This window comes from Glycine soja, chromosome 4 (assembly GCF_004193775.1).
Source record: "Glycine soja cultivar W05 chromosome 4, ASM419377v2, whole genome shotgun sequence".
In the NCBI taxonomy this organism is placed as follows: Eukaryota; Viridiplantae; Streptophyta; class Magnoliopsida; order Fabales; family Fabaceae; genus Glycine; species Glycine soja.
This window is the reverse complement of record NC_041005.1, coordinates 12,489,653-12,515,832: the sequence shown is the minus strand read 5'-3', so window position 1 is coordinate 12,515,832 and position 26,180 is coordinate 12,489,653. Positions and strand designations below refer to the sequence as shown.

The window sequence follows — 26,180 nt, the reverse complement described above, 5'->3', positions numbered from 1 at the left end:
TTGGCTTTGCCTTGAGAAATCAGTAATACTGCTTCACTAAGCACCGGATATGATGCTGCACATTGGTTTTCAAAAAACAATTCTATTACCATAATTTATATCTCAAAGTTACTCTAAATTGTGCTAGTCGGATTAAGTGCATGTTTTGAGAACTCAAAAAGTACTATTATTTCCAAAGCAATAATTTATTTTTTCTTCATTTTGTGCGTTGAAATTCTGAAAACTGAAATAATAGAATATTTACTTTAAATGAAAATTTTACATTCCTTTATTTTTTTATCTTAAATTATCGTATTAGGATCTGATTATTTACTTTTTATTCTTATGCTTCAATAAAAAAAACTTTCAAATTATTTTTTAACTAATAAATGTGAAAAAAAAACATTTTATAACAATCTAACAACAAAAATTTTAAGGTATCATGAATAAATTAGGAAGAAGAGAAAATAGATGTTAAATTTCTATTTACAAATAAAAAAATATTTTATTAAAGAAAATAAGAAATAAAGGGAAAGCTATATAATATGTTTATTTAGAAAGAAATCATAATAAAATATTTATTTTATCTTCCTTTATATTTTATCTATAATTATCACTGGGATTTTATTATTTACTTTTTATTCCTATGCTTTCATAGAAACCTTTTAAATTTTTTAACTAATTGATGTCAATGAATAAATAATTTTATAACAATATAAAAAAAAATTGGCCTATCTTTTCATGAAGAATCTAGGAGGAAAATGAAAGACAGTTCAAAATTTTAGTTAACAACCAAAAAAATTATTTGCTAAGAGAGAATAAGGAATAAGAGAAAAGTTATCTAATATTGTAAAAATATATGTTAATTAATAGAATATTTACTTTGAATTAAAATTTCACCTTTCCTTTTTATCTAAATTTATCACTAGGATTGTACAAATTACTTTATTTCATTCCTATGCTTTTACATGTAGTAAACTTCATAAGAAAAGTTTAACGGTTAATATCAATAAATGAATAATTTTATAACAATCTAAAAACAAAATGTTACTGTATCTATTCATGAAAAAATTAGGAGGAAAAGAAAAGAGCGGTTAATTTTTTTATAAATGCAAAATAATTTTTTTTTCTACAAACAAACAAGAAAAATCGAAAAGTGATATGATAATTTTTATAAAAAATCTCAAGTAACAGAATGTTTTCTGTAAATAAAAATTATACCTTCCTTCCTTTCTTATCCAAAATTATTACTAGGATCTTATAATTTTCCTTTTGTTCCTATTCATTCATAGCAAACTTTTAAATAACTTATTGACTAGTTAATGTGAATAAATAAAATATTTGTTAATAATCTAAAAATAAGTATGTGAGGTATCTTTTGGTGAAGACATCAAGAGGAAAAGGAAAGAAATGTTAAATTTTATTTATAAATAAAAATAATTTAATTCTAAAAGAAAATAAGAAATAATGGAAAAGATATAATTTTTCTTGAAAATAAAAACTCTAATAACAGAATATCCTTAAATGAAAATTTCAATTTTCTCTTTTATCCAAAATTATCCTAGGATCCTATTATTTACTTTATATTTCTATGCTTTTATAGCAATTTTTTAAAAAAAATTATCTATTTAACGTCAATAAGTAAAATACTTTATTGAACAATATATTGGATTCTTCAAAAATATTAGAGAATGTCTATTGACAAAGTTATAAGATTAAGTTGAATGACTTCACAATTAGTATGTTATATGAACCCTCCTCGAACAAAAACAATTTATCTTATAATTTTATTGTATGAGTTGATCATATCTATCACCCATGGTTGTAACCAATGTCCAACTTAGCATATGATATTACTCATTGTTTTTTACATTCTAAAATCATTTTGCCCCTAATATTATAGCAGTACGTTCTAAACCCACTTTGTCCATGAGATTGTAAGAGTTGTTTGCTCTATATAATAATGTTTATTCTTTGAGGATTCAAAATTGATAAAGCAATTTTGAGATGATTGGATCTCTTTTTTTGAAGATGATGCTCTTTTCTCCCTCTTGCCTTGACCTTTTTTCTGCCACATAATGACAATACCTAGAGCCATTGGTTGGATCTCACTTAACCCCGATGTGTCTTTGTCAACTCATCTTTGCTACAACCTTGCTCTTGTGCGAAGAAAAGTTGGATCTTGATGCATCTGGACTACAACCTTGATTTTACATGGAGAGTTCTTTTAGATCTAGTGTCTATAGTGTTACTCAATTAAACCTCTTTACATTTTATCCTTCAATTTGGTATTTGTTGCTACCATGGTTGTTGAAATCAAGATCTTACCTAGGATCAAGAGGTGGTGGTGGGGATGTGATTTGGATCATAAGATCCAACATTTTCCTACCTAAAATACTTATATATAATATATAACTTTTATTTCTATTTTTCTTTATTTTTTATATCATATTAATATATTCTTTGTTATGTTTTATTTTTTTGTTAGTTAATTACATTTATAATACTATTATATTCATTATTACTCTTCTTCTTTATTTATTATATTATATGTAATATTTTGCATTTAAAAAAACTAAATTGGACTCTAATTAAGGCCTAACAAATCAAATTTAAAAAAGAAAAAAAAATTGGCCCAATTCCCTTGAAACCCTAAGACCCACCAATTTCTCTTATAAATGCTAAGTGTCATCAGCCGTGAAAGTCCAAGAACAAGTGCAACCCTAATTCCTTATGGTAGACAAAGAGCGCAGATAGAAGAGTACTAGGAGGCCAGCAGCTTTGAGAACAAAGGTTGTTTGACAACAACACAAGTTGCAACACTATATCCAACAATGACATGAGGAATTAGGGTGGATAGGATCACAGATCCCACATGAAAGAGTGCAAATTTACTCTAATCTCACACTCCAACAATCCCAACAACGATGCAATATATATATTTCTTCAAAAATCATTGAATCAAACGTTCATACAATTTGGACTATGATTCCAACATCATTGGCTACTACACCAGATAGAGCAGTGATTCTAGGTGACAGTTGTTGCCTTAGTGACAATCTGGATCTAAATCTCACATCTTGACTTCAACACTTCATCAAGCAATTCTCCATTGAGGTAACATTGTTTTGATAACTTAATTATATACTTTAAATTTTCCACATTTTAATCCATGTATTTTATTTTTCATTTAGGTAATCTATTGCTTTTGAGTGATTGTTTTATTTATATTTTTTTGGGTGTTTAGGCTTCGACAAATACTTTTTGTGGTGATTTGATTGGGATTTTTTGGAGCATTGTTTGTTTTTCTATTGATTGAGTGGCTGTTGCAACACAAGATGGAACAATTATTTTGAGAGATGGTTGATACCTTAGTGGTAGAGTATATCTGGACCTACTTCTCCCTCACTCCATCTTCCATGCACTCACTAGGGTTCCTTTCCATCACTCATAGATTTGACAACTTCATCGTGCAATTCTTCGTGGAGGTAACACTATTTGGATACTCAATTGTGTACTATGAATTTCTCCTTTCTTTCATGCCTTGTCTTTTTATTTAGGTAATATATTGTTTTTGACTAATTGATTGATTTTTGTTGTGTTCTGGTTTCAACAAGTCCTTTGTGTTGATTTAATTGGGGACTTTTTTTGAACTATTGTTCCTTGTTTTGTGCTTTGGTTTGGATTTATGGTGTGAGAGAATTTTGTTTTGGAAACGGGCATGTATTACATCAATTCTATTTAGAAATGATGTAACAAAAAAAAGTTTACATCCACTCTAACAATTAATTAAAAAAATTTAACATCTTGCATTGGCTAGTTCGTACATGCAATGTCGAAAGCCTTTAATAACCGACACAATAAGGGAGATGTAGTGGGGTAATTACGTGTGTGTAATCTAAAAGCATATTTTGTGAAAATATTTTATATATGAGGATAAAATAATAAATATTGATATTCAAATTACATAAGTACAGAAAGCTAAAGAAACATGTCTTTTAATTCTAATGCTAGATATACATTGCATGACAATGCCATATATGGTGTTAAGTCATGTCTTAGTTTATGTATATGGTTTGGATAACTAAAATAATTGTATATGAAAATGAATAAGAGCATAAAAAGAGGAGGATGAATTGCAAAATCATTACTTTTTAGCAAAAAGGAAGGAGAAGGAAAACCATATTGAATAAGCCAACCATGACAAAAAAACAAAGGAAAAAGATATCAAACCTTTGATTTCGCTGAATAAGTCTTCGAATTACAATTTCACTCTGAATAAAATCAGGACAAGACTGATGAGCTATGTTGTCAAACGAAGAGTAGGAACAAACCCAATTACAAAACAATCAAGAAGTTAATGTCATTAACTTGGCTAGGTTTCATAAGTTGATGATTTCATTTTCTTAATTTTTTTTTAATTATGTCTCATTCTGGTCTTGATTTGATGAATATAACTCGTCTTCCTTATCGCGATCAGATTCAAAGTTGGATTTTAATATGAAGACCAATTTACCTATATCAAAGGCTTTGTGTCTTTTTCCTTTATTTTTCATGTCATGATTGAATGATTCAATATGTCTTTCCTTCTCCCTTCTTTTTTGGTCCATAACAATGATTATACAACTCGTCATTTTCTCTTTATGCTTTGATTCATTTTCATACACAATTATTTTATTAATCTAAACCATATATATATATATATATATATATATATATATATATATATATATATATATATATATATATATATATATATATAAATTATTACGTGTGTGTAATATAAAAGCATATTTAGTGAAAAATATTTTTTATATGAGGATAAAATAATAAATGTTGATATTTAAATTACATAAGTACATAAAGCTAATGAACACATGTCTTTTAAATCTAATGCTAGATATACATTGCATGATAATGCCATATATAGTGTTTAGTCATGTCTTAGTTTATATATATGGTTTGGATAAACAAAATAATTGTATATGAAAATGAATAAGAGCATAAAAAGAGGAGGATGAATAGAAAAATCATTGATTTTGACAAGAAAGGAATGAGAAGGAAAACCATATTGAATAATACAAACATGACATAAAAAAACAAAGGAAAAAGATATCAAACCTTTGATTTAGCTTAATTGATCTTCAAATTAGAATTTCACTCTGAATAAAATCATGACAAGACTGATGAACTAAGTTGTCAAACGAAGAGTAGGGACAAACACAATTACAAAATAATCAAGAAATTAATGTCATTAACTTGACTAGGTTTCATAAGTTGATGATTTCATTTTCTTAATTGTTTTGTAATTATGTCTCATTCTGGTCTTGATTTGATAAATATAACTCGTCTTCCTTATCGTGATCAGATTCAAAGTTGGATTTTAATATGAAGACCAATTTACCTATATCAAAGGCTTGGTGTCTTTTTCCTTTATTTTTCATGTCATGATTGAATGATTCAATGTGTCTTTCCTTCTCCCTTCTTTTTTGCTCCATAACAATGATTATACTACTCATCATTTTCTCTTTATGCTTTGATTCAATTTCATACACAACTATTTTATTAATCCAAACCATACATATATATATATATATATATATATATATATAAATTATTACGTGTGTGTAATATAAAAGAATATTTAGTGAAAATTACTTTTTATATGAGGATAAAATAATAAATATTGATATTTAAATTGCATAAGTACATAAAGCTAATGAACACATGTCTTTTAAATCTAATGCTAGATATACATTAGATGATAATGTCATATATAGTGTTAAGTCATGACATAGTTTATATATATGGTTTGGATAAATAAAATAATTCTATATGAAAATGAATAAGAGCATAAAAAGAGGAGGATGAATAGAAAAATCATTGCTTTTGACCAAAAAGGAATGAGAAGGAAAACCATATTGAATAAGCAAACCATGACATAAAAAAACAAAGGAAAACGATATGAAACCTTTGATTTAGTTTAACTGCTCTACAAATTAGAATTCCACACTAAATAAAATCATGACAAGACTAATGAGCTATGTTGTCAAAAGAAGAGTTGGAACAAACCCAATTACAAAACAATCAAGAAGTTAATGTCATTAACTTAGCTAGGTTTCATAAGTTGATGATTTCATTTTCTTAATTGTTTTGTAATTATGTCTCTTTCTGGTCTTGATTTGATTAATATAACTCGTCTTCCTTATCGTGATCAAATTCAAAGTCAGATTTTAATATGAAGACCAATTTACCTATATCAAAGGCTTGGTGTCTTTTTCCTTTATTTTTCATGTCATGGTTGAATAATTCAATATGTCTTTCCTTCTCCTTTCTTTTTTGGTCCACAAAAATGATTATACTACTCATCATTTTCCCTTTATGCATTGATTCAATTTCATACACAACTATTTTATTAATCCAAACCATATATATATATTATGTGTGTGTAATCTAAAAGCATATTTAGTGAAAATATTTTTATATGAGGATAAAATAATAAATATTGATATTTAAATTAAATAAGTACATAAAGCTAAAGAACACATGTCTTTTAAATCTAATGCTAGATATACATTGCATGATAATGCCATATATAGTGTTAAGTCATGTCTTAGTTTAAATTTATGGTTTGGATAAATAAAATAATTGTATATGAAAATGAATAAGAGCATAAAAAGAGGAGGATGAATAAAAAAAATCATTGCTTTTGACCAAAAAGGAATGAGAAGGAAAGTCATATTGAATAAGCCAATCATGACATAAAAAAACAAAGGAAAAAGATATCAAACCTTTGATTTAGCTTAATTGGTCTTCGAATTAGAATTCCACTCTGAATAAAATCATGACAAGACTGATGAGCTATGTTGTCAAACGAAGAGTAGGAACAAACTCAATTACAAATCAATCAGGAAGTTAATGTCATTAACTTGGCCAGGTTTCATAAGTTGATGATTTCATTTTCTTAATTGTTTTGTAATTATGTCTCCTTCTGGTCTTTATTTGATGAATATAACTCGTGTTCCTTATCGTGATCAAATTCAAAGTAGGATTTTAATATGAAGACCAATTTACCTATATCAAAGGCTTGGTGTCTTTTTCCTTTATTTTTCATGTCATGGTTGAATAATTCAATATGTCTTTCCTTCTCCTTTCTTTTTTGGTCCATAACAATGATTATACTACTCATCATTTTCTCTGTATGCTTTGATTCAATTTTATACACAACTATTTTATTAATCCAAACCATATATATATATATATATTAGGCATAAAATTAATTCAGTTAGTTATTAGAAGTTATTTGTGTAAATTAGTTGGTTACTCAAGTTATAGTTACTAGAAGTTATTTGAGTAAGTTAGTGTTGGTTACTCAAGTTAGTTATTTTCTATCTTTGTATAAATACATCAATTTTGTAATACCTTGATGAATGAATGAATTGAATGAATCCTAAAACTACTTTTCATCTATCTTCAATTTCTTTCATTCCTAATATGGTATCAGAAGTTTTTGCTTTCGTGTCTCTTGTTTCCTATTTAAGTTATTTGTGATTCTGCCCGGTGGTGTGGATAGTGTTGTTAGCCTTCGCTTTGTGGTGCCGAGCCCTGACTCGAGGGGGCGTGTTGCGAGTCCCACATCGGGTGGTTCATGAGGATGGTTAAGTTCTTATATAACTAGGTAGGCCACCCCCTTATGCATCATTTTTTAAGGGAACCTTTCGGATGCCTAGTTGGTTCTTTTTTCTCTCTCTCATGGTCATGGATGCCATTGATGATTAAATTCTTATATAAATGGGTAGGCCACCCCTTTATGAATCATTTTTTAAGGGAACCTTTCGGATGCCTGGTTGGTTCTTTTTTTTTTCTCTCATGGCCATGGATGTCATTGATGATTAAGTTCTTATATAACTGGATAGGCCATCCCCTTATGAATCATTTTTTTAGGGGACTTTTCGGATGTATGGTTGGTTCTTTTTTTCTCTCATGGCCATGGATGTCATTGATGATTAAGTTCTTATATAACTGGATAGGTCATCCCCTTATGAATCATTTTTTAAGGGGACTTTTCGGATGTATGGTTGGTTCTTTTTTTTTCTCTCTCATGGCCATGGCTGCCATTGATGATTCTAACCCCTTCATTCTTCCATCTTCTGACAATCTTGGCATTGCCTTAGTTTCTCATCCTTTCATCGTGTTCTCGGCAAAGGCTTAGTTTCTGATGTGGTGTTGTCGATGAATTGGCGTGGAGCGGTTGTGGTGCTCGTTTATGCCACCGCATTGTGGTACTTCTTCGAGCGTGTTGGTTACAATTTCTTGTCCTTCGTCACCAAAGTTTTTGCCAACAAGCTTTGATGCTTGCTTTGGCCTCTTGGAAGCAATCGAAGTTGGTCGAAGATTTCTCGAAGTTTTTGTTTTGACCGAAGTATTTCCGACATGTTTCGCTATATTTCATGTTTTCATTTTTTTTTTCTTTTCTCTTTCTTCTTTAATGTTGATGTATTGTATTCTCCAAGCTAGAAGTGTTTTCAACACATTCCAGCTTGCGGGGGGTATTAGTCATAAAATTAATTTAGTTAGTTATTAGAAGTTATTTGTGTAAATTAGTTGGTTACTCAAGTTATAGTTACTAGAAGTTATTTGAGTAAGTTAGAGTTGGTTAATCAAGTTAGTTATTTTCTATCTTTGTATAAATACATCAATTTTGTAATACTTTAATGAATGAATGAATTGAATGAATTCAAAAACTATCGTTCATTTCTTTCATTCCTAATAATATAATATAATATATATATATATATATATATATATATATATTATATAAATTATTACGTGTGTGTAATCTAAAAGCATATTTAGTGAAAAATACTTTTTATATCTGGATAAAACAATAAATATTGATATTTAAATTACATAAGTACATAAAGCTAATGAACACATGTCTTTTAAATCTAATGCTAGATATACATTGCATGATAATGCCATATGTAGTGTTATGTCATGTCTTAGTTTATATATATGGTTTGGATAAATAAAATAATTGTATATGAAAATGAATAAGAGCATAAAAAGAGGAGGATGAATAGCAAAATCATTGCTTTTGACCAAAAAGGAATGAGAAGGAAAACCATATTGAATAAGCCAACCATGACATAAAAAAACAAAGGAAAAAGATATCAAACTTTTGATTTTGCTTAATTGGTCTTCGAATTAGAATTCCACTCTGAATAAAATCATGACAAGACTGATGAGCTACGTTGTCAAACGAAGAGTATGAACAAACCCAATTACAAAACAATCAAGAAGTTAATGTCATTAACTTGGCTAGGTTTCATAAGTTGATGATTTCATTTTCTTAATTTTTTGTAATTATGTCTCTCTCTGGTCTTGATTTTATGAATATAGCTCGTCTTCCTTATCGTGATCAGATTCAAAGTTGAATTTAAATATGCAGACCAATTTACCTATATCAAAGGTTTGGTATTTTTTTCCTTTATTTTTCTTGTCATGGTTGAATAATTCAATATGTCTTTCCTTCTCCTTTCTTTTTTGGTCAATAACAATGATTATACAACTCATCATTTTCTCTGTATGCTTTGATTCAATTTCATACACAACTATTTTATTATTGCTTTTGACCAAAAAGGAAGGAGAAGGAAAACCATATTGAATAAGCCAACCACGTCATAAAAAAACAATGGAAAAAGATATCAAACCTTTGATTTAGTTGAATTGGTCTTCGAATTAGAATTTGACTCTGAATAAAATCATGAGAAGGCTAGTGAACTATGTTGTCAAACCAAGAATAGGAACAAACCCAATTACAAAACACTCAAGAAGTTAATGTCATTAACCTTGCTAGGTTTCATAAGTTGATGATTTCATTTTCTTAATTATTTTGTAATTAAATCTCTTTCTAGTCTTGATTTGATGAATATAGCTCGTCTTCCTTATCGTGATCAGATTCAAAGTCGGATTTTAATATGAAGACGAATTTAGCTAAATCAAAGGCTTAGTGTCTTTTTCCTTTATTTTTCATGTCATGGTTGAATGATTCAATATGTCTTTCCTTCTCCTTCCTTTTTTGGTCCATAACAATGATTATACTACTCATCCTTTTCTATGTATGCTTTGATTCAATCTCTCACGCGCGCACACACACACACACACACAAATTATGTAGAACATTATTTTTTTTATTAAATTTTTTAAATATTGTCACCCATATTTCTCATTCCTTTTCTTTTTCAAATCTTTCTCAATTATGTATTATAAAATAGAAAGTTTTGAAGGAGAAAAGGAACGAGGGATAAGAGGTGGGAATATTTATCTAAATTTTATAACAAAAAATAAAAAGGGATTTATCTAATTATCATGAAGTATATGTTTAACAATTGCCTACAATATTTTTTTTGAAAACTAAAAAAAGTGTAAACTTAGGGAAAAAATGTATGAAATAACATTAAATATCTTCATCCTTACTTCTTATTCCTTTTCTTTTTCAAACATTTCTCAATTATGTATTATAAAATAGAAAGTTTTGAAGAAGAAAAGGAATGAGAGATAAGAGGTGAGGATATTTAACTAAATTTAATAACAAAAAATAAAAAGAACTCTATCTAATAATTATGGAAGATATGATTAACAATTGTCTACAGTCTTCCTTGAAAACTACAAAAAAAAAAGTAGGGAAAAAATGTATGAAATAACATGGGCCCAATCAAAACTGTTATGAGTGCTGCTAGGTGCACCCAGCAGTATTGTTGGTGCACCCAGCAATTATGGTGAAAAGTCCTTTAAGCCCTTACTATTTTTTTTAAAAAAAATAACTCTCTCGCCTCTCTCTCTCTCCCACGCACGCTCTTCTTCTTCCTCCAACGGTTCTGCTTCTTGAGTTTTCTGCTTCTTCAGTTTTTTTCTTCCTCCCGCGCAGCTTCTTCATTCTTCTTCTTCGCTGCCAGTCTTCTTCTTCTTCACCGCCATCGCCGCCATTGTTGCCGTGTTTAGGAGGAAGGTGTGGGTCTTCACGTTTGTGCTTCTTCTTCGCGTTTCTGCTTCTTCTTCGAGGTAAGTTTGTCGTTCAGGTTTTGGTTTTTGTCGGCGATGGTAGAAAACGCTGTCGGGAAGTTGCTGGGTTGTTTACGGATCACTTGATCCGTAAACTACTCGCAGCTTAATTTTATTTGAAAAATTGTCAATTATTTGATACATTGTGAGTTTTTTTTGAAATTAGGAATTTTGGTTATTAGGATCAGCTCTGAATGTATGCTAAATATTTGATAAATATTGTCATTTTGGAGAATATCTACTATTTCAATTTGATTTAATGCGAATATGTAATTGTCTTTGATGTAATTGCCACTTAGAACTGAATGTGGTATCGGAAAACTGATTCAAACGCCTAGACAACCTCAGCAAATTAAGTTCAAAAGTAATATGATTAGGACAAATCCCTAAAACTTGATTAAATGTTGATCCTTGAGAGAAAAAGGAAAATGGGAAATCATTGCTACACCTAACTCACCTGCCTAATGTCTATGAATTTCTTTTGCTCCCTCTAAAGCTCAAAGGCCTGCAATCATTTCATTCTTCAAAAAGCAGCCCAACCTCCTTTGCTTTGAACAAAGACAGTGAATTTTATTCATGTCTTAAAAGGAGAAAACATTCATTATCCGGTGGTCACACTACTAATAATTTACGTCATTTACCTCAACATTTGCATAATAATTTGTGTAATCAGTTTGTTTTGTATGTAACAGGAAGTTTGTGATGATATTGCTGAGAGGTTAGAGCGTCATCTGAGTCTAGGGGTGGTCACGCCTGGCTCATCGACACATGAGGTGGTCGAAGAATGCCTCAGATTGGCCAGGAGTGTGACACAGGACCATCTAGTATACGTTAGGTGTAGACGCAGGCGGCGCACTGATCAGGCATAGTTTATGTACATATTTTATATTGATATTCCTTATATATACAGATATTGTACATGAACTCATTTCATGAGTATTGTTGGTTTTATTTATTTTCATTACTAATGTTAGTTTTATTTATTTTCATTGATTGTGTATTCCATTTGTGTCTATATACGCGCGTGTTATTAAAATGGTCTAGTTAACTTAGTTTACCAACTAATAAAAAATAATTTAAAATATAACTTTAAATATAATTGAAATAAAGAAGTTGAAAAGGGTGTAAAAAAAAATTAAACAAAAAATGGACATCATTCGTTATCTAAGATCCTTATTTTATATAACGTACTAATATTTTTAAATTCTCTTATAATTACTATTTTCCTACTTATACTAATGATCATGTAAAAAAATGTATTATAAAGTAGTTAGTATTTTAATTTTTAATATAATACTAATTATTTTTTATATTCTTTATAATATTAATAATGATATGATTAATTATAAAAATAAAAAATAAATTAATGATGATAATATTAATTTTATAAAATTATTATTATCTTTTATGTATTTATTGATTTTTATTAATATGTATAAAATAACCTTAAACAATATCTTTAAATATGTAGTTAATAAATTATTATTTTTCTTCTTACGGATCAACTTGATCCATAAGAGAAAAACTAAGCAAGGACAATTTCACCATTTTTATAGAATGCTGGGTGCACCAGCAATAATGCTGGTGCACCTAGCAACACTCTTTACTTTTCCGATCTCTCATGTCCAGACTCAAATTGAAAGTAATCATTATTTCTTTTGAGAAGACTCAATCCATATTCATAATATATCTTATATTAATTATTTTTAGACTAAAATACCCTTAATCAAAAAAGAAGTTATAATAACAAACAAGTGGAAGAGAGAAAAAAGGAGTATTAGCAAATAGTAACAATGGTAATTTAAAAAAAATATATAAATTTAAAATATTTATTATCATCGATTAAATTATTTTTTTTTAGTGATGCTAAATTAAGACATGAGGGAGTATCAAATACAAAATGAAGAATGAAATCCACTTTATAACCAGGTTTCAATAAATGCTACATTATAAATTAAAAATTCTTAAATAAAACATAAATAAATTTGCTTTAATATATATAATCCCAATCCAATAAGCTAGATAAAAATACAAAATTGTTATTAAATATAAATTGTATGTAAGAATGATCACACTCAATACGTAAGAAAAAAAATTGCAAACTGAGACAAAATAAGTAAAAAAAATTATGAAAATATGGAGAGAGAGAGAGAGAGAGAGAGAGAGAGAGAGAGAGAGAGAGAGAGAGAAATAGTGAAACCAAACCAATTCATTCAAAGTTTCAAACTTTTTGTGCATTTGTACGTGATTATAAACCCTGGCCTCACGTGAATTCAAGGTTAGTTTCGACTAAACCTTTAGAAACCAAAAAAAAATGACGATTATTAAGCATTTAAGGCTTAGCTTTGGTGTCACTGTGTCAATGAGTTGAAGGTTAAGGGAAAATTACAAAGTTCAATTTCACTGCACAAAATCTGCAAGTTTTATAGTATAATTTTTTTTACTTTTAATCTCTGAACTGAGATTAATCCAAAGGCCATTATTGTTGCTGGAGAGAAAGCCGATGGAGAGGATCCAAATTTCAAAAGAACATTTCCTAAGACGATGATAACCTATACAATAAATCCTTAGGTGGCGAGTTCGCAATGAAAATAGAGCAAAAAAAAAAATGTTATAATCCTTTGGGAACTTAGTGCTAGAATGTACAATTAATGGATTGGCATTTAGAACTTCGAAGGGAAAAAAAAAATCAGACATTAACGAAATAAATTGTATCTTAGAATAATGGATCATTAAAGAAAGCATGAACATGTACATGTAAGCCTTCAAAAGCATACTTTGTAGAATCAATGATATTATTCTTTTTCATTCTTTAGTTTGATTTAAAATATTAAAAAATAATTCGATTTATTACTAACATTCAAACATAAAACCTATTTTATATAACCAATTATATCAATAATTAATAGTTGAAATAATCTTTCCACAATTAATCTAATCAAAGAAAATATATTTGATTCGAGATTTTCTCAGTTTTATCTATTTATTTATCTATTTCATAAATACCAAGGGAGAAGTGACATAATGTTGGGTCAGAGTTTTTAAAAAATTGTCAATTAAATAATTACTGCTTTGAAATTTTAAAACCATTTTTCTGGAGTCACACCGATGTCAACAAATTCCCATGACACTTAACCTAGTAAAAGTTCTATTCATCCAAGACATGCAAAAAGAATTTGGCCACAAAGCACGAAAATGAAGGATGGTGACTCAACAAAGAATCACAATGAAACTTCACATCATGTCCTTGAACTCTTTTGTCCCCCTCTACATCGCAAACTTGTTATAGAAATGCAAAAACAAATACCATTTTCTCTTTTTTCTTTGGAGGGGGCAGTCATATGGTGACTTGCCATTTTTTTCCTCTCCATATTCTCTTCAAATCAAAGCAATACTATGCTTCAATAACATGTGCCTAACCAGCAAAGAGTTATATATATATATATATATATATATATATATATGCCTAGTTGGAAAAGTGCCTTGAGGATGTCCGCCAGAAATAAGCAACCAAGCAGCTCTCACATAAAAGCAGTTCGTCCACCCCTTCTGCTATGCCTATCATACGCAATATTAAATTTGTCCACCAGTTCATTCATAGCACTACACCAAGACAAAAGACAAAAAAGAATATATATCAATATCATAAGCATTTCAAGGTTACACTTCTGAACTAACATAGTGTTCACATTTCTTTTCTTGAAAAATATATGTAAACATCTTGGGAAACATGGAGATAATATTACTGTCAGCGGGGCAGTCAATCCCAACCCACCAGTCAACATTTTCTATATAGTAAAAAGTGAAGAAATTGTTTAAGATCATTAGACAAGACTAACAGGGAGGATTTACGCACGATTGGATGTAAGTTCAAAGTTCGAAAATAATGACATAAAAGAATCCATTCATATATATAAACTGAAGACCCTACTCAATTGACTCAAACATCCTCCCCCAGCAAGTATCTCTAACAGAAGAAGCTTCTTATTGTCCTTCTGAATTGTACAGGTACAGCGAAGGCAAGCAGAGCTAAATGGAAGAAAAGCTTACAGGAATCTCTGGTTGTGGTGTTTCTAACTATTTGCTTCATTAGATAACTATCAAAATTGGCCCCACCACACTTATTTTCAAGGAAGTTTGGCTAAAAGAACACTATGAGCCTTTTTGTTATAAAAGGGGAAAAAAAACAAAAATTACAAAACCTGGAAAAATAAAAACAAGACAAAAAGCGCATAATACCTTGAGCAGTTGGTCAGCATTGCCAGGTAACTAATCAATAAGGTGTCATTGTACTCCTACAAGGAAAAAAGATGTTGTAAGCTAAAGAAAAATTTACATAAGCATTTATACTTCCTTAATTACGATATTAAGCTCACAACATAGCTCAAATTTTACAGCAATATGAAACCTTCGACACAACCAACTTGAATATCATTATTTAGCTATATAATAAAATTGCATAGAGCAAAGAGTCCTCATATAATTGTACCAGTGCCTAGTGTACATTAATCACATGCATATTACACTTAATACCTTTCGCACATTATATAATTACTGCTAGCCTGGTGTACTTAATATTAATACAAAGACCTGCACCCGTAGCTTTCACTTCTTCCAAATATGTTTTATAATTAGGATTTTGGAAGCCATAAGGTCCACTCTCTAGAAGGGTCACTCGTCACAGTTCATGATGGTTGCACAAATAATTCCAAATAAGAAAGTACAAGTCTGAAACCATAACAATGGGAACCAAGTTAACTGACCCTCTTTCCCCATTTTACATGCAAAGGCTAATTTCAACACACAACAGGCATGCCATTAAGTCCAAAATTCAGACCAGAACACACTCACCATCAAGAAATCATCTTGAAATTTGCCAGATTCAATAGCAGGCAATCTTCTCAGGAGACTTGACACTTGTCTTAATAGTGAATTCTCGCAAGGAACATCACCTGCTTTTAAACAGTAAGGTTAATGATCTTATTTATTGGAGTTTCAATATATGAACATGTATAATTTATAGTTGAAGCGCGAAAAGGAAATGTTGTTCACGGAATCACTGAGCACGTATTATATTGTTTTGAACCTGTGATTTGGGGAATATAAACATAAATACTCAAAACCATGTGATGCTGCTGAAACAGGATCTGACTTTAAAAAATCATGTTTAAAAAAAATCAAATAATTGTTTAAGATTTTCATAAGAAAAATGTTTTGGTGCATTTCTCAAGTTAAAAAGAGGCCTTTGAGAAAGAAACTCAACAGAAAGACACCTCATAAAAGAGTTTATTTCAAAACTTTAGAGAATTCATGGAGTGGTCATATCATAATTCATAACAGAGTATCTAATTTGCTAAACTTGGGGGAAGACATATACAAAGATATACGGCAGTTATAACTATAGAAAATTCTACTACTGTGATTCACCTAAACCCTAATCATTAATCATCAATCTATTATAATTTCAATCAGAATCTGGTCTCAAACTTATCAAGCTAATCCAGCTTATAATTATATGCCAAAGATTTTATTTCAAATCACCCTCTTTTTGCAATAATAAAAAAATATATAATTTGAAACTTAGTCAGACACTTAAGTATTACTTTTATTTATTTATCTCTTTAAACACTATTAGTAAGGAATTAACAACTTGAAAAGCTTAAGGAATTGACATATCAAAAGAATAATATTTTTTATAAGACTTGAAAGATTTCTAATAACAAATAATATTTTATTTTCAAATGCTATTTTTGCAGAAAGAATAACCTCATACCTTTTTGCATTGCAAGAAGATAGTGATGTAGCACCTTTATTCTGCTATGAAGCATTTTGATGGCACTGTGTATTCCAGTAAGGTGAGCAGCCACTGCATTAAGAAAACATGGAATATTAGATACATGCAATACAACTAAAAAAACCCACACCTTACCCCACTAGGTGGAGTCACTTACATGCATCAATCAACACCATTGGGCTTTAAAAAAATCTAAATTCAATAAATTTTGATCTTCCTCTACTCGTTTTAATTTGAATATCTTCCAATTTAAGCTGCTTTACTTACTGAAACCTTCACTGGCTTTAGTCAAATTCAACAAAATTTCATGTTTGCTATTAACTGCCCAAGACAACCCTCCCCTATTATTCAAACTCATGACAAGCTATATACAATTCAATAGAAGAATACAACATAGGTATAATTACCTGACAATCAGAACAGAAATCAAACACTTCCCCTACTCCAAAGGCTTAATGAAAGATAATAAAGATATAATGCAAAGAAGAGTCTAGAAAAACACTTACATTGTGTAGCAGCTGAACCACCATCAGATGGCTTAAGATGAGCAACATGATCAACTGATATTCGTTCTGCTTCAACAGTCTTCAGCAAAGCATGAGGAGGGAGAGAGAAGGGAATCCAAGTGAATCAATTAATTGAGAAACAGTGATTTAAAATGTGAAAAGGGATAGCAGAAGTCACAAAACCCAACCTCAATAGTATAGCTTGAGCGAACAAAGATAAGTTGTGGAATCCCATCTATGACATGCAGTTCTGTATTGTAATAGCCAGCACCAGCAATAACACAATTAATTTCCTTAGTACAGTAAGCAGACAAAACAACACCAAAAAATAAAGTGTTGGCTATTGTGAAGTCATGAGCTAATAAGAAATCTAGGATAGATTTATCTTCTACATTTCCTTCTCCTAGATCATAAACCCCATATGAACCCTCATATCCTCTAGATGTTCTCCCTACATGACCATTTAGATCCCCTCCTAAGAAAATCTTATTCTCGTAATGGTATTCCCTGTGGACTAAAGCTTCTAAATCCTCCAAAATTTTATTTCACAGTGCTCTTCTAATCATACCTGAGGTGTATAAGTACTCATCATATCGAAGGTCTCCCCTTCCACTACAAGCTTTAGAACTTGATCCAATCTCCTAACCTTTTTACATCCACAACATCACTCCTCCAACACTTTTCTACAACATGATAGCTGAATTGGGATACAAAGTGTGAATCAGAAAGTGACATGTTAGTCTCAATAATTTTAATTTTAGTTTCAAAGTATCTTTATTAGAAAATATCATTATTTAAATTTAATAAGAAAATAAAACTTGATTATAATAAATCTAGATTTTACTTTCGATTTTTTTATATTTTGATTAAAAGAGATTAGAAAAGTCTTATGATTAAAAGTGACCAATATAACTGACGGCCCAAAGTTACCTAACGGCCCAAAGTCATGGTCTTTGTCTTGAACACAACAAAAGTTACCTGACATACTAAAACAATTCAGAATACGCTGTCGTTTAGGTTTAGGTATGTGAATCTGGTCATCCCTCTCCTCAGCTCACTACCAGCCAGTGAAACCATGAGTGGAACAGAAGATGTAGAACTGCAGTGCAACCCTGTGAGCCCACTCCGCCTAAAGGAGAGGTGGGTCGCAAAAATGGAGGAAGGAGACATGTGCTTTGTCTCACACAAAGGAGATAGCTTTGTTCTTTGGAAATTGCTTCTTGGGGGGAGCAGATCAGCTGTTTCCCCCCATTTTTACATAAGATTTCACAAAAAATAAAGGTTTTTTTAGGGTGCGACCCATTTTTTCAAGAATCAGACGATTCACACAAAGATCACGATTCTCGTGCGATACGAACGATTCAGCTTGCAATTCAGATACAAAAACAATACAGAACGATTCGCGTCGCCAGAATTGTGAATCGAATCGAATCAAATCACTTGTATCCTATCGTGAATCATGTGATACTTACTACCATGTTCTACAATTATACCCACCCATTTCTTGATTAATTATGTCAGTGTACCCCAACTTATAACTAGATGTGTCTTGTCCCTTTGCATTTTCTTCTATGATTCTATCCAATTGGTTTCTTATGGACACACAGAATTTATCCTCCTAATCAGAGTGTCTACTATTTCCATTGATATACCTGTTAGTGCAACTACATTCCATGTTCCAAAACGAATCCTCCTCCCATGAACTAACTCCTTTACCCACAATTTCTCACAAAAAAGCAGGACCCTTTGCTTATTTTTCACTACATCTAGGTGTCAATGCAGTGGATCATGTTCATTTAACATTGTGCTTAAACCATAAGCAAATAAAATTTATTCTTTTAAGCAAATACAATATCCCTCCCCCATACCTTTGCATAGCGAAGAGCCTCTGGGCAATGGGGTACGAAGTTTTTATTAAAAAATAAAAGAATGGAAATACAGTGCAAGTAACTAAAGTTCTTTCCTTGTTAATGTTTTTTCATTTTTGCAACTGTGGTTGAAAAAACAATCACATACTAAATAACACAATGATGGAGATTACGTACCACTTTCAAAAATACTGACAGGTAGATCCTTCTGAGAATGATTGATAGAAGGATTGAGAAGAACATAAACTGGACTTTCATTGATATCCATCAACTGTTACAGCAGAGGTCCAGATATAATCAGAAACTAAAGATTCTTGAATTTGAATGTATTTGATTTCTGAATAAATCACTGAAAGAGAATTTCAGATGAACAAAGGCACAAATTTGTAAATTATGTAAATTGAAATCTAAACCAGGGAAATATCATTAAACTGTACAAAATAGAAGCTATAATAAAGCATAAAAGGAAACTACATTAAACATAGTGATAACACCATAGTTGTCAATACCGGCGTAGCGGAGCAGCCGACCCCAAAAGTGGGATAGCGGGATAGCAGATAGTGGGATGACCGCTATTCTAATGTTTTTTTATATATGTTAAATAATTAATAATATGTATATAGGGGAATCAAGCTCATGAGTCATACCATGAAATTATGGGAAAGAGTGATCGAACGGAGATTAAGAAAGGAGACTCAAGTTACTGAGAATCAATTTGGTTTCATGCCGGGAAGGTCGACCATGGAAGCGATTTATTTATTACGGCGGGTGATGGAGCAATATCGCATGGCCCAACAAGACTTGCACTTGATTTTTATTGACTTGGAGAAAGCGTATGATAGAGTGCCTAGAGAGAATTTGTGGAAAGCTCTAGAGAAGAAAGGGGTTAGGGTTGCATATATTCGAGCTATCCAAGATATGTATGATAGGGTATCGACTAGTGTTAGGACACAGGGTAGAGAGTCAGACGGTTTTCCCATCACAATTGGTTTGCATCAAGGGTCAACCCTTAGCCCCTACCTTTTTACCTTAATTCTGGATGTCCTCACGGAACAAATCCAAGAGATAGCGCCGAGATGCATGCTTTTTGCAGATGACATAGTCCTCCTTGGAGAGTCGAGGGAGGAGTTGAATGAGAGGTTGGAAACTTGGAGACGAGCTCTAGAAACACATGGCTTTCGCCTAAGCAGAAGCAAATCGGAGTATATGGAATGTAAGTTCAACAAAAGAAGGAGGGTTTCTAACTCAGAGGTGAAAATAGGAGACCATATTATCCCTCAAGTCACACGGTTTAAATATCTTGGGTCTGTAATACAGGATGATGGGGAAATTGAAGGGGATGTGAATCATCGCATTCAAGCAGGATGGATGAAATGGAGAAAAGCATCGGGGGTGTTATGTGATGCAAAGGTACCGATCAAGCTAAAGGGAAAGTTTTATCGGACTGCGGTAAGACCGGCGATTTTGTACGGAACAGAATGTTGGGCGGTCAAGAGCCAACATGAGAATAAAGTAGGTGTAGCGGAGATGAGGATGTTGCGGTGGATGTGTGGTAAGACTCGACAGGATAAAATTAGAAACGAAGCTATTAGAGAGAGGGTTGGAGTAGCGCCTATTGTAGAGAAGATGGTGGAAAATAGACTTAGGTGGTTTGGGCATGTAGAGAGAAGACCGGTAGACTCTGTAGTGAGGAGAGTAGACCAGATGGAGAGAAGACAAACAATTCGAGGCAGAGGAAGACCCAAAAAGACTATAAGAGAGGTTATCAAAAAGGATCTCGAACTTAATGATTTGGATAGAAGTATGATACTTGATAGAACATTATGGCGAAAGTTGATCCATGTAGCCGACCCCACCTAGTGGGATAAGGCGTTGTTGTTGTTGTTGTATATATATAAGTTCAAAAACAGAAAAATAACTGAAAACATAGTTACTTAAACAAAAGTTACAAAACATAAAGTAAAAAGTCAAACAAATAAAGGGCTTAAAGCCTTAATCCCTCTTAAGCTAAATCATTAGAGACTTACCAATATTTTTATTCTAATGAAAGAACTTAAGATTTTAATTTAATTTTAACAGATCTTATTTTATCTCTCTAGCTGTGACTCCACATGCACCACAGAAGGATGAAATCTAGTTACTAGTAAATGACTTAACACCATATACACATCTCATTAACTTATCACGTTATTATTACATATATTTAGATTTTTTTTATAAATTATATTTTTAAATATTTCATCCATTAATCTGTCATTCATTATTTTAAATAGATACAAATTTTAAAATATAATTTACTAAAAAAAATATACACATCAGGGGACGTGTACGGTAAGTCAATGAGTTGTGAATATTATTGTAACATCATAATTTAATATTAATAAAGTAAAAATAGGAACTAAAAAAAACTCTAAAGGACTAAAATCCTATTTCACAGTGATGTTCACTGTATAATGATTATGCGTTCCGTGGCATCAAGGAACACAAACTCTCAACGTGTTTCTCTCTGTCTTGTCCAATCCCCTGCCCTCACGCCTACCATTGCCATCTTCACTTCCCCAGTCCCTAAATCAGCTCAAGCAAGGAAACGGTGTCGCAGAGTCGCTTGGGAAAGAAAGGTACGAACAGTCTCGCAGACTCGCAGCGTGCTCCTGGGCGTGGTGGAGGTGGCGGCGCTCGCCGGTGTCGCAGCCTCGCAGGTGTGGAGAGCAGCAACGCGCTAGGGTTTTCGGAATTTCCACGGCTTCAATGTAGCGGCGCAAAAATCCAGTCCAGATCCCGCGCCGCTCCGCCGCGATAGCAGCCGCGCCAACAGCGACGTTGAACCGCGCCGCTACGTCCATTCCCGTCGCGGATGGGGGCCATGCCGCTCTGCTCCGCCGCGATAGCGGCCACGACGCCCACGATTGACAACATAGGATAACACTTTGTAATAACAGTGAAGTAAGGTCTCATAACAGACCATAGAGCATGAAAATCCCACACTAGGAAACATAGAAGGAAAAAATAATACAAGTTTCAATTATATAAATTAAGCCCTTCACATCTGCTAGACGTAATATCCATTATACAAGAAGCAAATTTACTAAGAACAGGTGCCAAAGGCAGTAAGTAACCTAGAAAATGAACAGACACATGATCGGCTACTTCCTCACCATATATAAATATACATATACATAGCTATACAATTGAAAATAACTAAATTTCTTGCTCTTGAATACAGAATATTATAGTGAGGCTAATGGTCTGCAATGGAAAAAGCGACAACTCATAATTTGCATATGTTATAATTTATAAACTTTTCACACTAAATAACCCTTTTTCTTCAGCTTCCAATGAATTTTTCCATAAATATTATGATGTAGAGTTAGAGATCTAAACAGCCCCACATTTCAAAAACATTTCCCATTAATTAATGCACTAATATCAGCAACCAAAGTATGTTTGACCAGAGATACTACTACATCTAGACCTGGAAAAGTTTCACAAGGCACATCAGAAAAAATAGATGAGCTGTGATCAATTCTGCTCTGAGAAGGGGGAAAGGAAGTCAATAAAGAGAAAAGGAGTTGGGCCAAAATAGTGCTGTTAAATAATGGCCACGGCAGAATGGCGTGTAAGACTTTTTGCCAATTGTCATAGGCAATATGTGAAGGAAGACATGCCATAAGGCACAATGGCATGTTCATATGGCGGAACTTCAGCCTTCTGCCATGTTCCGCTATCCGCCATTGATAAAACTAGGCCAAAATCAATGGTTAGTTTGGAAGAGGTGATGCTACAGAAGCCATTAAAAAACTGAGGAGCATACAGATATTCCATCCACGCAAAATATGTTGCAAGCTCCAAGGGATGACAGACAGTTATGAAATGGTCCCCAAACACATTGTCAATTAGTAAGAAAACCAGGTAAAAATTGACAGTCAAAGGTAACAAACTTAGTTAGGATAAATCTCCCAAGAGGCAGATACATGGTAGTCAAATAAACCAAAGCAGAAAAGCAACTACCAAGAGGCTAATGTGAAGACCAAGAGTGATAGTCCCAAACCTTAAGTAGCAATGAAATTCAGAGAACAGGCGGAAAGAATGTTCAGCACAGAGATTTCGGTGTTAGGAAAAACATTGAGATCAAAAAAAAAAAAAACTTGAGGTGGCACTGTTCCTAATGGTGTGTAGACAAGGATCTTGAAGAAATAAGAAAGAAAGGAAAAGTGTGTGATTTGAGAAGAAAGGAGCTATGGATGCCACAGTGAAAAGAAAGAGCTGACTATGGAATTGAGTCCTTCCATTGTGGGGAGAGGAGAACAGGGATGCAAAAAGCCATATTAATTCTACATGGTGACAACTATTTTAACCAGAATAAACTTTCATTTGCTTCCTCCTTAGCCCATCTTAATCTAGAGCTTAACTCTCTTTATCATATGCTTCTTCAAAAGCATATATCCAAATAAAACAATCTTCAAGCAAGCAGCTATTCCTCTTCCATGTAAATTGAACTCGAACAATAACACTCCACATCTAAAGTCCTCATAAGCATCAAAACCTCCTCATTTCACTCCTTCATCATCTAAACAATTTACTAAAATTCCCTCATGAACCTAAAGCAACCTACCAATTCTATTCACAGGCATGCTTACATTAAGACAAATTGCAATAACGCAAACTTACAGCTTTGTGAATATGCATGTCTGATTCCTCTGCATCACTCCCAGTCGAATACCACCCCAGTATATAGAAGTGCGGGAACACCTTCTTATCTGAAGAAAAAAAAAAAAAATCAGCTTCCAATAAAATCAACACCTCCAGAAACTTAAATGAATAAATAAAACAATTTTGATAGAGAGAAAAAAATAATGCTTAAATAAATAAAACCGAATTTCAGAATTTAACGCCACATCGAAATTATAAATCAAAAAGGGCATTGTTAGATCAAGGTCGTTCAAGGTTTCAAATTGCTGTCAAATGCAGTCACAATTGCATAAAAATTGAAATTAAAAATTGAAAAAGTTGAGAGAGAAAGGAATACTGAACAGAGTTCTTGCTTCTTCTCGAGGAAGGTGCGATCGAGGGAGTGGGAGGAAGGATCGTAGAGGAGTTCGAAGCTGTTGAAGATCTCCACGGTGCGGCCCTTCTGGACCCCTATGACGCAGCCATAGACCCGCGGGGAGAGCGGCGAAACGACGCCGTCGCCGCCGTTGGCGTTGTTGTTGTTGTGCGTTGGCGCGTGGGTTGGGTTCATCTGAGACTTGACCCTGGTGTAGTGGTCCGAGATGTTTACGATCACCAGAGGGTGCAGCTTGAACGTCAATCCGCTACTCGATGAAGAAGCCATGACCAACGGAATGAATCAATTTGGGGGTTTAGGGTTTAACGATTCAAATTTAATCGGAGTTTAGGTTTGTTAGGGTTTCTTCTTCCTCAGAATTTACCCCCCAAGTAATATCAATATCATATCATGTCATATCACACACTAGACAGTGAGTGAGTGGATAGATATGACGTTTTACAAACACTCTTCTGTGCTTGTGTCGTGTTGATGGCTACTATACTACTACTGTCCCATCTTTTGAAAGCTAAAACCATGACATCAAATGGCCCAATAAAAGTTTTTCATTAATTTATTATTAGTTTTGATACTAATAAAACTAAGTATTTTATTAATTATGAAAATTCAATCACAAAAATTATTAAAAAAATAAAGATTAATTAATTTTTTTAATGCATTGAAGAGTGCATGGTTTGTAATTTGAAAAATGATTTATATTTTTGTGATATGTATAAAGGAATAAAAAGAAAGGAGAAGTTTACTCATGTTTTGTTAAAGTAAAATGTTTTCATAATTGGATTAATGAAAACATTTTAAAAAATTAATTTAAAAAAATTACATGTTTATTCATAATAGATTTTAGGATGTTACGTGAAGAATTGGAATTTCGTTATATAAAAGTATTTAAATTGGTTCACTGACCAAGCAGTGGTGTTGGCTAATTTTAAATAAAAATTCTTTGTTGGCAAAGATGTATAAGGATCGATATTGTTCCCAAGGAATGCCACTTGATGCAAACATTGGATATAAACCAAGTCATGCTTGGTTGAGTATGTAAGCAACACGATGGATTGTGGAAGTTGGAAGTTATTTAAGAATAGGGACTGGTGACAGTGTTAATGTGAACAAAGGATAGGTGGATTCCTAATCTTCAAGGACTTAGAATTCCCTATTTTGATTCTGTTAGCCTAGGCATGCAGGTGATAGAACTTATTAATTGGCAGCACGGGATGGAATATAAGTTTGTTGAATCATTTGTTCTCTCCAAGTAGAGTGGATGTTATTCTATCTCTACCCCTTAGCTATTCACATGAACCTGACATGCTATTATGGCAATATTGTGAGGATGATAGTTATAACGTCAAATCTTGTCACCAAATAGCAAGAATGAAGTATAGTACAAAGGCTAAATCTACAAGGCGCACTCAAGATTTGATTTGGAAGAAAATATGGGAAGTCAAGTCAATGCCAAATGTAAGAATCTTGTATGGCAGACTTGCCTAAACTCTATACCTATCTATCAATGTTGTTAATGGCAAATGACGATTCATGATAGAAAGTCAAAAATTCTCCAAAAAAATATAGTAAATGGCGTAGCGACAAATGGCGGACATCATGGTGGATAAAATATATACATATATGTACATATAAATATTAACAAAATAATAGATGAAAAATAAATATAAACAAAAAATAAAATAAAAAACAATGGATTGCATTCAAATAAACTAAAAAAGTTTCATGAGTTCACACAATAACCAACACCAAATAAACTCATTCAAGAGTTCAAAATAACAAAATGATAAAAACATAATGCAAAGTGCAAAGTAAAGGTTGAGGCTCTAATAATCTTCTCCAATCCCAACATAATCTTCTTCATTGTTATCATAAGGTAATGGAGCATCTCCCTCTCCCTCTTCTCC

General features: G+C 32.1%; 1 protein-coding gene across 1 annotated transcript; it reads right to left on the bottom strand.

Annotated features, from left to right (window-relative positions):
* Window positions 1-14,154: 14,154 nt before the first annotated feature.
* On the bottom strand, window positions 14,155-24,757 carry LOC114409367 (COP9 signalosome complex subunit 6a-like). The gene is made up of 9 exons (XM_028372797.1): window positions 24,243-24,757; window positions 23,880-23,968; window positions 19,389-19,482; window positions 17,532-17,593; window positions 17,344-17,422; window positions 16,817-16,909; window positions 15,895-15,995; window positions 15,283-15,338; window positions 14,155-14,646 (listed from the first exon to the last, which is right to left on the bottom strand). The coding sequence occupies exons 1-9, from the start codon at window positions 24,541-24,543 to the stop codon at window positions 14,565-14,567; spliced, it is 957 nt and encodes a 318-aa protein (XP_028228598.1). The 5' UTR covers window positions 24,544-24,757; the 3' UTR covers window positions 14,155-14,564.
* Between the last annotated feature and the right edge of the window lie 1,423 nt (window positions 24,758-26,180).

Coding starts and splice junctions, on each gene's coding strand:
- LOC114409367 (XM_028372797.1), bottom strand. CDS start 24,543: ATGGCTTCTTCATCGAGTAGCGGATTGACGTTCAAGCTGCACCCTCTG. Junction 16,910..17,343: donor TGGTTCAGCTGCTACACAAT/GTAAGTGTTTTT, acceptor TTCTTAATGCAG/TGGCTGCTCACCTTACTGGA. Junction 14,647..15,282: donor ATGCTGACCAACTGCTCAAG/GTATTATGCGCT, acceptor GTCTTGGTGTAG/TGCTATGAATGAACTGGTGG.